The 18,121-nt window shown below is 37.7% G+C and overlaps 1 protein-coding gene across 1 annotated transcript; it reads left to right on the top strand.

Annotated features, from left to right (window-relative positions):
* Positions 1–100: 100 nt before the first annotated feature.
* LOC112559681 (dynein intermediate chain 3, ciliary-like) lies at positions 101–9,912 on the top strand. The gene is given in 15 exon segments (XM_025231018.1): positions 101–199; positions 692–897; positions 1,958–2,119; positions 2,670–2,788; positions 3,005–3,015; positions 3,018–3,146; positions 3,334–3,447; positions 3,704–3,960; positions 4,737–4,916; positions 5,319–5,362; positions 6,033–6,168; positions 6,509–6,655; positions 8,068–8,163; positions 8,572–8,721; positions 8,909–9,912. Coding segments are annotated over 14 exon segments (1,794 nt in total). The 5' UTR covers positions 101–199; positions 692–714; the 3' UTR covers positions 8,975–9,912.
* Positions 9,913–18,121: the final 8,209 nt, after the last annotated feature.

Here is an 18,121-nt window from a genome sequence, read left to right as displayed (position 1 = left end):
ATTTCATTTTGTTCTTTAAGAATTAGATTTTCTTTTCTTTTATGCGTGACAGTACTTATAACCGTAGACCAATACCGTCGATTACAACTTCCTGTGCAGACGCCATGCTGCCGTTGCTAGTAGTAACGTTCGACGCCAAGTACATCTTTGCAGTTCCGTATATCGTCGACAGAACGAACACATTTGTGTAGCTCATACGGTTAGTGCAGACAGCTTTATTTACATTAACCAATAAAATAAGCTGTGCTTCAGCACACTTGCTAATTGAAAGCTTACTTTATTTAACTTATTTTTTTCCGATTGAACTAAATGGATAATAAGCTTTGTTGGGGACATTAATCTAGACTGCATTTATAAAGAATTTTAGATAATGAAATCGATGCGTCTTATAAATGAGACAGTATTATGCATTTTAAAATCAATAATTTTAAAATATCTGATCTTTAGTTATGTAACCCAAAGCTATATATATATATAGTTTGCTTCCTATACCTCGCCTCGATATTCACTCTCTCACTATATATATATGTCTCGCCTCGATCGATTTTCTGTCATCTCCCATTGTTTTAATATACAAGTGCAGAATGGTTGTGTTCTGCAAAATTTATGATGAGATATAATCTTAAAAGCTGTACACTTATGTGGAATATTAATATCAGATTGTATAAAGATGTTCTTCATTTACAGACAGACTGAAATAATAAACACTGCAAAATGGAGATCGTGTATGTTTACGTAAAAAAGCGGTCAGAGTTTGGTCGGCAATGCAACTTCTCAGACCGGCCGGCTGAACTCCATGTGGATATTGTGCCTGACCCTAGTCTTATAGCAAACTTCATAGACAGAGATCCTGTGGACATTGGAATTCAGAATGTTCAAGAAATGTCAGAACATGAGGTGAGCATAACTGATACAGAAAACTTAATCATGTTGTTTTTTTTTTTTTGATAATGATTAGGGTTTATCATATCATTGAACTAATTTTGCAAAATTTAATAACAGTAATTACCTTCTATAGCCAACTATATATATCTTGATTACACTTTTCCACTGAGAAAATCATGGAAATCAATACAGCTGAAACACCTACTACATTTTGCACAACATCTGAAATATATAACCCTGGTAAATTTGATAAACACATCTACCATCTTCAGTTTGCTTACTATGATCAGTGCCACCTGCTATTTTCTCTGCGGTCTGCACTTCTGTGTTATCCAAACTTGTACAACTGTAATTCTCCTATCGCTGATCTTCAACCTTATTATAATTAGCTTCAGAGAGTTAAAAATTCAGCAATATGTCATCACAACAGGAAAGCAGTTGATTTTTTCATGCCTGTTTTGTACTCTACATTGGCTATACTTATCTAGACTCGTATACTGACTGTAACCTTTATATGGATCGAGTTACAATGTGTTTTTAGGAGGTTTTTGTCCAGCTTATTTTTCTGATCATCTTATTTATTTTTTACACAGCAGTCAGAATTATCTGCTCTTTGTCAATTCCTGTGAAAATACTTTTATTATATCTTCATTTAATATCTGAAATAGTTGCTTTCACTGCCCTTCACATCTGCCACTGGAACTTTCTTTTAAGTCGGATACTTAAGCTCAGCTAACAACATAATAAAACGGGTATATCTCTTAAAAATATATATCTTATGATGCATGAAAATAGAGAATCTTTAATCATAAAATACTTTTAGCAAAGACGTTTTCCTGAAAAATCTAAAGTCTTTCTAAAAATATTTTCTAAAAAAGGATTTTCAGAATGATCAGGAGTTTAAATAATGCTGGACTAATAGTGTTGACCATTAATTGACCAGTGCACAGTTGTTTCAGTGCTTTGTGTATAATGTGGAGGCCATTTATTGTACAATTTTGATAAAAGGAACCATTTAATTCTGTTTTTTTTTAAATAGCATCTCATTATCGTACATATTTCTATTTTACAGGTAAATACAGAGAGGTTTGAGTCTGGCATTAGGGGTATCAATCACACTGAAGGTGGTTGGCCAAAAGATGTCAATCCTCAGGAACTTGAGCAGGTGACACGTTACAGGAAAAAAGTGGAGAAGGATGAAGTTTATATGCAGAGCATCCTGTCACTTGGTAGCGTAAGTACAATTTTTTTTCCTCTCCTAGGTGTAGTTACAAGCTCATTAGACTTATGTGCATGGTGTTTGGCTTATATACTAACCGCATATCACGCCAGCCATGATGGTACAAGCATAAAAATATGAAACTCCTATACATCCGGTAAGTTCTACAAACAAACAAAAATCACAAGTAGAAAGGAAAAAGTACTTCCTAAGTACTTATCGTGTAAGTCACTCTGTCATCTATGAAGAAACCATAATTTATATCCCCCTTAGTTTAAACAAGTGTATTCTCATGCATTTAGAGACATCTAGAGGTACTGCTGGTATGTTACTTTATAATGAATCTGTAGCAGCTAGGCTGCCTAAATGTGTTATAAAAATATGCACACACAGGCACTACGTGTATCCTTAAATGATCCTAATTAAAGTTCTCTACAATTTCTTAATTAGCTTTTTGCTTTACCTAATTTTTCTGAGTGAAGATCCCATTAGTTATTAAATTTGTCTTATGTTTGGCTGTTGTGGTAAATTGTGTGTTAACTTTTTCATGTGTTTTTTGTTTTAGGTTATGGAGCACTGCATTCGACAGAACAATGCCCTTGACATTTATGAAGAATATTTTGAAGATGCAGAGGTGGAAGAACTAGACGAAGCACCTTCTGGCAAAACAATCAATGTATTCAGGTGGGTGTCCTAGTTTCTTTCTACTGAAAATATTTTGTAATATTCTGTTTTGACAAAATGTTTTGGGTAAATTCATTTTTCTGCAAGGTCCTTTAAAAATTCTTCCTCTTGTTAAAAAATAAAAATCTGTAAATATCAATCCTATGGAAAAAGATACAGTATTTAGAACTGAGGCTTAAAAAGGTCAATGGAGATTTTGGTTCTTTTTTTCATTAGGGACCCTAATGAAATAAACGCACGGCAACACATATTTCCTGGTTCCCTGATGGTCCCCGCAAACTGGCAGTGGCATATTGTAATTTGGACTTTCAAGGCTCTAGTGCTGAAACAAGTATGGACTCCTACATATGGGATGTAGGTGAGTAGGTCATTTGACATCTCATGTTTGTTTAGTTGCTGTTAATTTACAGTGACTTTTTTTAACTTTTCATGCCTGTTTAAAGAACATAGGATGCCAAAAGTAAATTTTACCTAATCTTCATTTAGGTAATAGGAAGGCTTTGCTGTAAAATTTATTCATTGCTGTAAACTTTTGGTTGTTTCAGAAAATCCGAACAAACCAGAAATCACTTTAAAACCTGTTTCTCCACTTGTATGCCTAGAATATAATCCCAAGGACTCCCATATTCTGCTAGGAGGTTGTTATAATGGTCAGATTGGTAAGTGTAATCACAGGTCATTCTTAATTTTGGTGACAATTAAGTGAATAAGTTGTTCTGAAGAGAAAATGACTGATGTTAATCATGGTCTAATAACATTCTATATACATTCAAAACTTAGTCTTGGACTGTCTTTTTCATTCTTATAGCATAAACATGATGTTAATGCCTTTGTAAAATCATGTTTTGAAACCTTATTACTTTCTGAAAATTTCCTTAAATATTGTAACAAAAATTATTGACTTTTTTCTGATAGCATATTGGGACACACGAAAAGGATCACAGCCTGTGGAAATGACACCCATTGAACAGAGCCATCGAGACCCTGCATACAAAACAATATGGATCCAGTCCAAGACAGGTACAGAATGTTTTTCAACATCAACAGATGGCCAGGTGCTGTGGTGGGATATTCGCAAGCTTGGAGAGCCCACAGAAGTCATGTATCTGGATAAAAAGCAAGAACTCAGCAATGCACTAGGTGCTTACTGCCTAGAATATGAATCAACTATGGTGAGTTTTGAGCATGTAACAGGTTGTAATTGTTGTGCTTGATAAGGTTCAGGCTGCTACCCATAGGATGACAATCTTTGGTGAAAACAAAACTATGCAAAAAAAACCAGCTGATCTTTTGCTTATTGTGAAGCTTCGGTAAAATGTATTGCACACAGTTTCCACTGTATTGTCTCCACACTGCTTACACTGATTTTCAAAACTATATATGTACAGTGCTCATTTAATTCAGAGCATGTACTATATACCTGTGACACAAAACTGGAAGGGTAAGATAAACATGACTGCTTCACAATCACAAGATGGCATCAAAATTGTTGTGCTTGATACACAAACTTCAGTTTTCAGCAACATTTACTAAAACTTGTGAATGCAGCTTAACTTAATGAATGTTGTCTGAGACACTAGTTTTAGTTCCTTTTTCTTGAGGGTGAGTGGATAACTGAGTAGTTAGAGCACTGGCATCTGAACTGAGAGGCACATTGGTTACATCCTCCAGTTGACCCAGCTGGCAGGAATGGGTACATGACTCAAAAGAGGTTTAGGGAAGGTAAGGCAGCGAGGTAGAGGAGATGGGTATTGCCCTAACATAAAGCTGGCCCAAGATAAAAGAGATCTCTAACATCTCAATCCTTAACGACCTGAAAAATGTCAGGGGATGACCTTTACCTACCTGCTGGAAATTGTGTGCATTGTAGAATTTAAATCACTTTATGTGAATGATATGCTCAAGTAGTTCACACTCACTGTGGAATGCATCTGATTTTTATTTTCAGCCCACAAAATTCATGGTGGGGACAGAACAAGGAACCATCATAACATGCAACAGAAAAGCAAAGACTCCAGGAGAGAAGATTGTCGCTAGCTTCACAGGTCACATTGGACCAGTTTATTCTCTGCAACGCAATCCTGCTTTTCCAAAGAACTTCCTAAGTGTTGGTGACTGGAGTGCAAGGGTTAGTCCTGTCACTGTATTTATTAGAATTCTGACTGATTATAAACAATTTGATGTGCCTAGATCTGTTTGTGAAACAAGCTTATACTTTACGATTGAGCTTTCATCATCTGGTAGGAGAGAACGGTTCAACCTGGAGGAAGGGGGGTACTTGTCAGGCCAGATGGAAACAGTGAATAGTGACCACAGCCACCACTCTGCACTGTGTGATTGATTGTTGCCTCCCTTTACCAGAATCAAACCATTCTTCCTGCCATAACATGCAAGTTGGGCCTTTAAGGATCGTTTTCAATTTAAAAAAGTTTGGCTTCCATGAAGAACTTTTTTAGTCATGCTGGTAGAGATTTTACAGCAGAAGTTCACATAGAAGATACATTTTCTTGTCTTATTGTGCATCTTGTAGATCTGGTCTGAAGATATAAGGGAGTCATCAATTATGTGGACAAAGTAAGTATATATATATATACCTCCTGTGAAACATATTTTAAAAGTGTTTTTATCTCTACGTACAGGGCATAATTTTGTAGACAATAATAAGAGGCATACCTAATAGGCATGATGCATTTACAGACCCTACTTTTCCATATGTTTACGTACAGATCGAGGCCTTTCTAAAATGCGCTGGACGTTTTGTAAATGTAATTTTTGAAAAAAAAATTGCGCAACTAGATCTCAAACAGATTGATGGTAGATCGCAAGAATTTTTTGTATTATAAACATGTTTGACTTGCTGCAAATGATCCTAATGAAAATTGCCCCTCACTTAACTGTAAAAGAAAAAGACACAACAATGAAAAAGTACTTAATTTATGTTACATGATTTCTGCAGAAAATCAAATCTGTGTGTGTATGTAAACGGTCGACCAGACGCAGTCTATATTTTAAAATGTACTTAATTTTGTTTATCAATACGTGATTTTTGCGAAGTCATAACAGAGCTCAAACTGTCAGTCTAAGTCGATTGGGTTGGGGAGGTAGTCGTCATCACCGTCGTGCATAGGGATGACATAGAGTGAAATGCATGAATATTGTTGGGTCGCAATCGGGAACGTCTTAATAGATATATTTATTTTATTACTCTTACTCAGTACTAGTCATAATGTGTTTGATATGACAGACAATATTCATCATACTTGACTGATGGCTGCTGGAGTCCGGTGAGACCTTCTGTCTTCTTTGTCACAAAAATGAATGGCTGTCTTGATGTGTGGGACATCATTTTCAAACAGAGTGATCCAACCCTCAGTCTTCAGGTAATGCAGACTTTTTCTCCTTCATTATTTCCAGGGATTTGATCATGTTTGCTGTCATCAGTAGAAATTGCACTAACGCATGCTGAAACAATCCAGAAACATCAGACACCCTACAAGCTGCAGGGTATACTCTGTGCCTTTACACAGTATACATATTTGTGTAAGGAAGTACAAAGAAGATACAAAAGCATGTAAATAGGACAGTTACCTAGTTACCTAGGTTAATCATGTCATCTTTTTCTTTTGTTTCCTTTCTAGTTAAATTTATCTTTGTCGTTCGTGGTCTAATATATGCTAGTCATAATTGCACTGCTTTATTCTTTATGCTGGGTAATTGCAGGTTTGTGATGTACCATTGCAATGTCTACGTGTACAAGAACATGGTCGTCTGGTTGCTTGTGGCTCAAAAGATGGCACGACCACACTACTTGAACTTTCAGATGGTCTCTACACTCTGCAGAGGAATGAAAAGAACTTGGTCACCAATGTAAGCAAAGAATTACTTGATGCACAAAAATAATTTCTAGGGAGGCAGGAATGGATTGGCACTTAAAAAGAATGTGATATGGAGGGGTATTATTATTTTTTAACCAAACATCAATTACACCAAGTTTAATCTAGGATGAGACAGTGTTCATTGTTTGGGGATAAGCAGGTATTCATGGTTTTGAGGTTGAGCCTCTTGCAGTACACAATTTGCAAGTTAATCAATACAGAAAAATTGAAAAAAACTGAGCTATAGGTATAAAGCTATTTGCATTTATGGGTGTGAATTGTACAGGGTTAGCTTTAATATTGTGAACACACCTTTCTCAGATACTTGCTTACCACAATGTAGATGTAACTGAATAACCTACCATACAACCAGAGCATGTTTCTAGGCCATATCACTGTTCAAGAATATTCCACACAAGTTCACTTTTTTTCTGCATGGGCATTTTTTTCTGCTGTTAGGCCCATTGTGCTATATTATTTTTTCCTAAAACCATTCTGTTCTAGCACAGGGTGTTGTTTACTTCATAAAAATAGTTTTATTAAAAGCAGATTCAACTATTTTTGTGAAGCAAATACTCTGCCCCAGAACAGTGGTTTTGGGAAAAAATGTAGCAATATTGACCACATAGCATTGTTATTATAGCAGGAAATATTTATCACCATCTCGCCTTATTCAAGAGCTCAGTATTAAGTGACCTGCTCAGGTATGTTATTTATTCACTGGTCTTGTGATTATTATCTGAGATTTATAATATTTCCTGACAGACTAATAAGGATTTTCTAAAGTTCTGCAAAAGTACAAAAGGATAAAAATCATCTGCCTGATTATGCAGATGTCATTTCAGTTTGACTTTCAGTTTGAGGATGACTTTCAATTTATCTGCTGTTGTAGTTTTTACCGCACTTTTTGCTTTGAGTCTTTTTGACAGCTTCCCTGATTTACTTGAAGATAGTTTTTCTTTCAACCCTTTGATGCTTAAGGGACACATTGTCTTGTCTTCAACGCATTTTTAAAGCTTTGTGTTGAATCATATAAACACATACAATTTTAGAAGTGGGCATCATACTTCAGTGGAAAATTTACAAATTTGATGATGCTTTTGGTTTGGACATCTTTATTGTTGGTCAAATAGTTCAGTCTTCTAGTGATATTAACTAGACCTGTTTAAAGTCATATGGTGATGAGTTGATCTGAGGTTGGTGTGAACCATATAACACAGCTTATTTCATCTATACAGTAGGAGCATAGGATTCTTATGGTATAAGTAAGCATGCTTCCTGCAACATATACCTAGATTTATCACAGTTACATGAAAAGCAATCTATACAGATATTTGACACACACCTGGAGAATGGCAGTGATTTGAAAAAGGTATTATGTGGTGAGCAAAATATTATGTGCAGATGTTTGAGCGTGAGACACGCCGTGAGAAGATTTTGGAGGCAAGACACCGAGAGATGAAGCTGAAGGAACGTACAAAGAGCCAGCAGGATGGCAAGGTCAAGAATATGTTGTTGTGTTTTCTTTCTTTAATCTTCACTGATTTCATGCTACACCTGATTATTTGTTTGAATCAGTTAATTATTTGTTTAAATGGGCTGATAAAATGTAATATGGCTATTACTAAATGTATGTATAATACTGGAAACACATTTAGTAAACATTGAAGTAAAATATAATTAAATGCTAATAGATTAAATACTAATAAATAAGCATTATTATTGAGGAGGCATGAGTCACATTTCATCCACACTCAATATGCAATTTTTTTTTTAAACTTCATTTTACATGTTAACATCACTTCGTATAAATGACAGACATTCTCATCAGCCCAGTTCTAGAATATTGTATCAACTGCATGGGTAGAGCTGTGCATCACTGTGCAGACTGTGCCTAAATAATTGCAGGAGGATGAGGAGAAAGATGGGAACGAGGATGAACCTTCTGAAGAGAACCTTTATGAGATGGCTGAGAAGGAATTCTGGGAGATGGTTAACTCAGAAAAGAAGAAACAGTCAGAAACTTTTCGTGAGATTGAGAAATCTGCTACAGAAAAGGTAAGGTATAGAGCAGCCAAAGTCAGGAGAAAAGCTTAGAAAATGAAAACAGAAATATATTTGTCCATATGGTGACTTGCTAGTTGCTTTGAAACTGAGCACACTAAGCATAAGCTTTCAAAGCCTTCTTTATTAAATGGCACTAAAGAAAAAAAACATTCTTAATATTAATATTTATCTTTGTCAGGAATCCCCAGGTCTTGGCGAAGAGAAGATCAATGAATCATCTGAATCAGCTACCAAGGAAGATTAAAGACAGTGAAAGAATTTATCTGAAGATGAACAAAACTTTATCACAAAAGATAAGATTAAGAGATATTAATACAAGAGGCATAATGCTGACTTAAACAAGGACAAGATATAATGCAAAACAACTACCAAAAAACAGAAGCTGGCACAATGGCAATGGCAATGTGACAATGGCACAAACATACCTAATACTAAAGATCATGTCTAATCTTTATACTTTTATCAAATTTACAAATCTAACATCCTTGAGCTGAGGCTGAGTGTTGTACCTCTCTCTCTTCCCTCCATTTTCTGCCAATCTGTCCTTGCCTGTCTCTTGCTTCCTCTCCCACATTAAGATCCAGTCTTGGGAAAACATCTTTATCTAACAACAGACTGAAAATATGACCATAAGAAGTCTATGTAGGACTGTGGATTGATATAAATAGTGTAATAGTGTGAATATTACAAGTATATTTTAATAAATTGTTGCTAGAATAACAGGAGGTATATATAGAAGCTTGTCAGTCATTAAAAAAAAATGTAATATCTGGTTTCTTATTTCATGATCATTATCCTGTTATAAATATAATCCATTTCACTGTGTTTGATGAATCCTATGAAGGATAATAAAAGATAGAGACTCTTCATTGTATAAAATTATTATTATAGTAAAACCATGCAAATGCAAGCATATGGTGGTGTGTACATGTGATGAATTTATATGCTCATCTATCTGTACATAATTTAATGTTCCACAGAAAAGACTTAGAGGCACATATAATATTTTAAGAATATATATTCACATTAACATATGCTACAAATGTGTTGTTCTTTTTTCCACAAACATTTGTTTATAGCATATAAAAACAAAAATTTTATATGCCATAAACATATTTAAGTACATGTAATTTTATTTTCAAACAATGTACATACAGAATTGATTTAGTGATCTGTGATATAGTCTAGAGCAGGGGTGGGCAATTAATTTTCCCAAGGGGCCGCATGAGAAAATGGAATGGTTTTAGAGGGCCGGACTATTATAGTTAACTCAGTTTTACCCAATACTGTATATATAGTATATGTACTGGCGGGCTGGCCAGCGGGCGGGCCGGTCAGAGACAGGATTGCCCAGGTCTGGTCTAGAGGGTAAGGAGAAAGGAAGCATTAAAACTGGATGATAATAGAGATTTTCAGTGCAACTGTTGATCATTTTTGAAAATGAGCAATTTGTGAGATTGTACAAAATCTGTTGGTAAAATAAATGCAGTCGGTTTTGTTTCATATCAGTTTTACAGTTTGAAACCTAGTAAAACAGCACTCCAAGGAGTATAGATATGAAAAGTGTACAGGTCATGAAAGCACTCTAACCTTTTTCTTTATCTGCTCAGGTAGAGTCAGGTAGACAATGATGATATTTGCGACTTGCAGACAGATTTCTGTCCTCCAAGCTTCGGTGTCGCCAGTAGACGGAATGTTCCCTTGTCCAACCACCTTCACCTTTTATAGACAATCCCTCCTGTCTCAATCAGACTTTGCTTTAACCACTTTTATCCCAGCCACAATAATCTTTCTGTTTGACCTTTCACGCTTAATAAACACTCCTCTATTTGTGAGCATGAAAATGTCACTACTGCCACCTTTTAATTACCTCCACGCCGGAGTCTGTAATCACCGTTACTGCAATCTCTGCAATCAAGGAGTGCAAAGACATTCATATGCTCTGTATGCTTGATGACGTCATAAGCAGACATACAAAGACGCACGAGCGCACACACTGACACACACACAAGCATACCTACAGTAGAAAGATGGTGAAGGTCAGTACGTACACTGACTAAAAGTCATCAAATCATTGTGTTGGACTCTGTAATGACAGACATTTGCAACATGTGAACGAGGTGACAGGCCATGGCATGACTCACGTGGCCAAATCTTCTCTGCCATTCCGGATATAGTTAGGAGTCCGGTATTTCCTGACTTAAAGGGTGCAACAAGTGTATCAAGTTCAGTGCAAGACATAAGTTCTTTTGGTGTTTAAAAGCTTTTTTTGGAAACCATCACGAAGCCTTTCACCACCATCACACTCCGCTAAATATTGGCTTTCCCTTCTTATTATGACTTCACCTATATAGTAATAAGATTTCACCTGAATAGTATCATCCTACTATAACATATTTTCATGTTATAATGCATCATGCACATACGTATCTATCATAAATCACTAAATAGCTTTAGTGTATAGTTTTCTTTGTTTAAAGTGCCCACGACAAAAAATGCTTTGCTGTTGGTTTCATTTCACAAGTTCTACACTGATGACAAGTATTATAAGAGCAATATCACAATACAACCAGTGTTTACTATTATGCCCAAGTTGGATTGTGGTTATTTACGTATTGAGTAAAGGAAAAACAAAAACACGAACGTTTTCCCAAGATACAGAAAATTAATGTCAATGTAAGTTTTGAATGGTTAACACTTTTTCATTAGAAATCTTCCTCGTCGCGTACATAAATGAACGCGGACACCAAACACACACACACACAGAGTAATGTGATTGAAATGCTGACAAAATTTCCTTGGTCGCATTTTCAAGGAGGAATAAAAGTGAAAGATGCAGCAGGGGAGGGAGAAAGAGAGGAAGCGTCAAGGTCAGAAATTATATGGATGATTATTTCTCCATACAGGGGTGAATGAATAAAATTAATGCATAAAAGCATCTAAGCGTGCTATGATTATTGGGTAAGACCACTTTGCCTGAATCCCCGAGAGTTAACTACCCCTGCATATGATGACCACGTGATATCAAACAGCCAATGGCGTCACGACCCAGGATACCTGGAAAGGGGGGGGGGGGGCTAGCTTGTGTCCTTCCTGTCTGGTCTGCATGACTTCAGTCTTCTGGGGGTTGAGTGACACGTGGTTTGAGTCCGGTCCAAGCCTGAAGCTCGTTGCGCTCAGCTGTAGGAGGAAGCAAGTGGCTCAATCTGTTGATGGTGTGTCTTATTATCTTGTGGGTGATTGTGATGTGTTCTTCTAAGAGTTTTGAGAGAGGTGATAGAATTGAGGTAGGCGATAATAGATCACCTAATTTATGTATTGGGATAACATTTCCTTGCTTTAGATGTGTAGGAAAGTAGGATTTATGAATTCAGAGGTTGTACACGTAGGTCAGGGTTTCAGTAATGGCGGTGATGAGAACTTTAGAATTTTGTTATCGATGCTGTCAGGCACTCTGGTGTTTATTTCTTTGAGTTATAGGTAACTGCTTGATGTACTTCCAAAAGGGTTAGGGTTATTCAGGGCCGCCGAGAGCCAGCCCGGGCCCCAGGACAGACGACCTCTCCGGCCTCCGGGCCCCTTGTACTTGTAATCGTAAATTATTTTCCCAGTATATAATGTATGTTTACAATTCTACAGACTTGAAACTCAACTTCTGCATGTGTAATGCTTGGGTGTTCTGTCCTTAGACCTTTCTTTAAAAGAAAAGGAGAAGAAGAAAAAAAAATCCACTGACCAAGGCCGGGCCCCCTTGACAGCCGCGGGCCCGGGTACACCAACCCCCCTGTCCCCCCCTCTCGTCAGGCCTGAGTGTCATCACGAATTGCGGGTGTGTCTCGACCTCCGTGGCAGAGGCTCCGCCGAACCCCTGAGACCGACTCACCGAACCCCTATAACTTTTAACAACTATGAAGGGCTGCATAAAGTTTATTGCAACATGCAAAATAACTCAAGACCTAAAACTGATGACAGGTAAAGGTAAAATAAATGAGGGCCCAAAACAACCGAGACAATGTCAAACTACAATTAGGTTACATTAGAGAAGATCGCGAGCACCGTCTCCGTGTCGTAGGGGTTATCTTGCTAAAGAAAACAAAAACAGACCGATTAAAATAAACAGTTTCAGTAAGGGAGTAAACATTGATTTCTTCTTTCTTCTTTTAAAGACTTGATTATATATATCTTTTGAGAAAACAATTTTTCAGTGCGGATCAGGTAATAAACAAAACACTGAAGGATGGGAGATAACAAGCAAAACCTTTTTTACGTGTCTTACGTCCCTTTGATTAGTTTATCCTCTGCCAGTTTCAATGAGCTGTTTAGTGTGGCGTCTCTGCACATAGTCAAAATGCTCAGGTTATTAGCTTGAGTATTATTTTAATAGCTTAACTAAGTAAACTGAACAACATTTTAATTCAGGTGGACCTTTGAAAGCGTTATAAAAGAGACTGGTATAAACTTTACACCAAAATTTGTTTGATTGTTTTATGGTTTATTGCTGTTTATTCGTTTGTGTTCAGCGCATTGAGATCACCTCCACACAAATTATTTGTTTTACAAATCTGATTATTAATATTTAAGGAAGAGAAAGACAGAGATATAAGTGACAACAGCAAGAAATAAACTTTAAAGCTTTACAAGACTGAAGCTATTGCATGCAGCCTAGAACCACCAAGACCACAAACCAGAGACAGGCTGTATTTTGGAATGACAACATGCTTAAAACGCTTTTTACTAACAAGCCGTAGACAAGTGACTACACCTATAGGCAGCATGTAAAACAGCTTGAAAGACATCAATGACAGGAACCCGAAATCTTTATGTAACTGATGCGTGAGTATTTGGAATGAAGTCAGGTGGTAGTGGTGGTGGCTGTGTAACAATCGTGTGTATGACTAAATTAAAAATGGATTGTAAAAGCCTAGGTTTACGACAGATTTTATTGAAAAAGTCGCATTTAATGATTGCTATTTCCAGATGATGATGATTATTATTATTATTTGAAGATACACGATTAAGTCCGCATGCCTAAACATTCTTTTGGCTGTCGCTCGGGAGTTTACGTCTTACGACGAAATCATTTTTATTTGACACAATATTGCAGTTCATGTCTTCGAAAATAAAGGACTTGTGAACCAATCCGATTTCGCTTTTGTTTTCCATTGAAAGAAAATTATTATGCTGTGTGATCCTCATAAAGATTTCAGCGAAACGAAAATCTTGTAATGTCTATTTAACTCGTGCGTCTGTCTCCCGTTTCTGTCTATTTATTCTTTTTGTTTGTGCGTGCGCACGCGCGTGTTTGTGTATGTGTGTGTTACAACTAAGAACCTGGGTTTTCCGTAACGGTTATCCCACACACTATCACTGCTAAACCGACTCGATATCAAAAATATAAATTATTATAATTAAAGACATCGTTGTATCTGGTGTAAACGTAACTTCATCTTTCAACAGAAAAGCGTCAGGCTGTAAACGGAAAGACTAGGAGGAATAAATGAACAGAAAAAGTCAACTTGTGCATGCTTCCTTTTCCAGGGTGATTTACTTGTAAACAAAAGTTTCCTCTGGATGCATCTTGATAAAGATAGCAAAAATTCAGACAAATTAAAATAAACAATTTAAAACAGTGAGAGACTAACAATTTTTTTGGGTCTGTTTTAATATATTTAATTTTTATATCTGTATTTTGGAATGACAACATACCTTAAACGCTTTTCATCTTGCAGGGATACTAACAAGTGTGTTCACATACAGAAATAAACAAAAGAGTAAAAAATAAACTATGCAAAACAAGGGCTAGTTACAAGATGATTGCAAGATAAGGATAATGTTGTGTGTCAGGGAAATGCCTTATATTTCCATTGTACTCGTAGTTGGAGAGTGTGCGAGTGTGTACCGCGTAAGAATAAAAGAAAAAAGGGTATATAATTCATATACCACGTGCAGGAGCACAACTGATAGCACCTGACACTAGTAACGACAGCTCACCTCCACGTCTTTCGCTCAGTGAACAGTGTGTGACATTCTCAACGCAGCCGCCGAGACGTTTGGTCCTACCTGTACAGGTGCAAATACAGACAGTGGAATCTGTGCATTCAGTTCCTTGCCAAGTCAAGGTAAGCAAATATGTGTTTATATTGTCCTGAATTATAAATTCTGATTTCACGGCAAAAGTATTGCTAAATTGTTTCATGAGAAAAATCGTTCAATAAGAAATCACGTGATGAGCTTAACGCGAGGGAGACTAATAGTAGCAGTGAATGGTAGAGTCTCATTAGTAATTAAGTTGCAGGAACTAATGTGGAGGAATGGTTAAGGAGGACCCGCTGAAACGGATCCCTAACTACAGGAGGGCCTGAGAGTTTCTTCTCTTGTCGGTCGTCGAGGAATCGAGCATCCTGTCGACGTTTCCACTAATGTCCAGGCCAAAGTCTCTGGAAGTGTTTACCAGCACTAGTGTTTCCATGGCAATATGTGCTGTGGTATGTTAGTGTAATTGCTAATATGACAGCTACCTGCCTACCAGTGATTGGGTGGGAAAGAACATTTCTTGTGAGAGCATCGTACATCGGGAGACCACGGACTGACGGGAATGGTAAGTGTTATCTTTGACTTACTCAAATTTTTCAGTGTGACCACTAGTCATCGGACATAGTTCCATGATGTCATTCCATTCTTGTGATTAGCAAGTAGACAGACGTAATGACAAGTATAAGAAACTTGACATTCTTAGCGTGGAACTGAGAAGTGCGAGAGGGTGTAGTTAGCATTCTCCATGCGAGTTGTTTAAGTAGAATTATTTGGTATTTATACTGTGTGTTGCTGCAGAATGTTTGTGTCATTGTGACATGACCACAACCACTTTCAAAAAGATAACCCGCTGCTCCTGGTTATTGAAGTGTATCGTCGCCAGCCGGGTGTATCTGCCGAGTCCTCACCTGCGGCTCGGGGCTACTGAAGTGTATCGTCAGCAGTCAGGTAAGTCTGTCTCGTCAGCCCTCACTGTTCAAGAGTTTGCCAGTGTGTATCTCGTATACCGGTGTGTCCGCCTAGTCGACACTCGCTGCTCTGGGATAAGCACATCGTCAGCCGGGTGGGGGGGAGTGGGGGTTGACCTCGTAGGAGACTTGTCAAGGAAGAATATTAAAGGAAGTTTGAACAAAGATTATTCAATGAAATGTAGATGTGTGTGCGTGAGTTTTATGGAAAGAATATTCAAGGAAGTGTAGACGTGTGTGTGCGAGAGAGGGTTTTACAGAAAGAATATTCAAGGAAGTTTAAAGAAAGATTATTCAAGGAAGCGTAGATGTGTGTGTGTGTGTGTGTGTGTGTGTGCGTGCGTGTGAGTTTTACAGAAAGAATATTCAAGGAAGTTTAAAGAAAGATTATTCAAGGAAGCGTAGATGTGTGTGTGTGTGTGTGTGTGTGTGTGTGTGTGTGTGTGTGTGTGTGTGTGTGGTGTGTGTGTGTGTGTGTGTGTGTGTGTGTGTGTGTGTTGTGTGTGTGTGTGTGTGTGTGTTTTACAGAAAGAATATTCAAGGAAGTTTAAAGAAAGATTGTGTGTGCGTGTGCGTGTGTGTGTGTGTGTGTGTGTGTGTGTGTGTGTGTGTGTGTGTGTGTGTTTTACAGAAAGAATATTCAAGGAAGTTTAAAGAAAGATTGTGTGTGTGTGTTTTACAGAAAGAATATTCAAGGAAGTTTAAAGAAAGATTGTGTGTGTGTGTGCGTGTGTGTGCGTGTGTGTGCGTGTGTGTGCGTGTGTGCGTGTGTGTGTGTGTGTGTGTGTGTGTGTGTGTGTGCGTGCGTGCGTGTGAGTTTTACAGAAAGAATATTCAAGGAAGTTTAAAGAAAGATTATTCAAGGAAGCTTAGATGTGTGTGTGTGTGTGTGTGTGTGTGGTGTGTGTGTGTGTGTGTGTGTGCGTGCGTGCGTGCGTGTGAGTTTTACAGAAAGAATATTCAAGGAAGTTTAAAGAAAGATTATTCAAGGAAGCGTAGATGTGTGTGTGTGTGTGCGTGCGTGTGAGTTTTACAGAAAGATTATTCAAGGAAGTTTGAAGAAAGATTATTCAGGGAAGTGTAGATGTGTGTATGTGTGTGAGTGAGTTTTATAGAAAGAATATTTAAGGAAGTTTAAAGAAAGATTATTCATGGAAGTGTAGATGTGTGTGTTAGTGGAAACATTCCTGGACAGAATGCAAACTGTAAGTGAGAATTGTGGTAACTATTAAACTAACAGTTGTGTAACTAAACTGAAAGACGAAGAGGTTTAAAGTCATCTATGACATTGAGATACTATGGTTGACAGTCATGTATGTGCAATGATGTCAGCCATCAGCCATCATGATGTTTGTTGATGATGATGTTTGTTGAAGAAGATGATGATGATGTTTGATGATTATTGCTGCTGCCGATGATGATGATGTTTGTTGATGATGATGATGATGATGTTTGTTGAAGATGATGATGATGTTTGATGATGATGATTAATGATGGATGGATTGATGAAGATGATGATTGAAGATTGATGATGATCGATGATTGATGATGACTGATGATAATGTTTGTTAAAGAAGAAGATGTTCGATGATGATGATATCGATGATGATTATTGCTAATGATGATGGTTGTTGATGATGACAATGTTTCTTGAAGAAGATGATAATGACCTTTGATGATGATAATTGATGACCATGATGATATATTGCTGCTGCTGATGATTGATAATGTTTGTTGTTGATAATGATGATGTTTATTGTTAAACATGTTTGTTGTTATGATGATGTTTGATGATGATGTTTGATGATGATGGTGGTGGTGGATGATGATGGTGATTATTATTATTATTGATGGTGGATGATGATGATGCTGTTTGATGATGATGGTGATGATGATGAAGAAGATGATAAAGATGATAAAGATGATGCTTGATGATAATATTTGACGACGATGATATTTGATGATATTTGTTGCTTATAATGATGTTAGTTGATCTATTGTTTGGTATTGATGAAAAAAGTCAGCCGTCAGCCGTCAGCCGTCAGCCGTCAGCCGACAGCCGACAGCCGTGAGCGAGGAGCGAGGAGCGAGGAGCGAGGAGCGAGGAGCGAGGAGCGAGGAGCCAAGAGCCAAGAGCCAAGAGCCAGGAGCCAGGAGCCAGGAGCCAGGAGCCAGGAGCCAGGAGCCAGGAGCCAGGAGCCAGGAGCCAGGAGCCAGGAGCCAGGAGCCAGATGCTGAATCCCCCAGCCTGCCACTGGGTGCCAGGCAAGGGGTCCTGCCCGCCTCATGCTGAATCCCCCAGCCTGCCACTGGGTGCCAGGCAAGGGGTCCTGCCCGCCTCATGCTGAATCCCCCAGCCTGCCACTGGGTGCCAGGCAAGGGGTCCTGCC

Source organism: Pomacea canaliculata, linkage group LG1 (assembly GCF_003073045.1).
Source record: "Pomacea canaliculata isolate SZHN2017 linkage group LG1, ASM307304v1, whole genome shotgun sequence".
Taxonomy (NCBI): domain Eukaryota; kingdom Metazoa; phylum Mollusca; class Gastropoda; order Architaenioglossa; family Ampullariidae; genus Pomacea; species Pomacea canaliculata.
The sequence above is the reverse complement of the archived record's forward strand: the minus strand, read 5'-3'. Positions and strand labels throughout refer to the sequence as shown.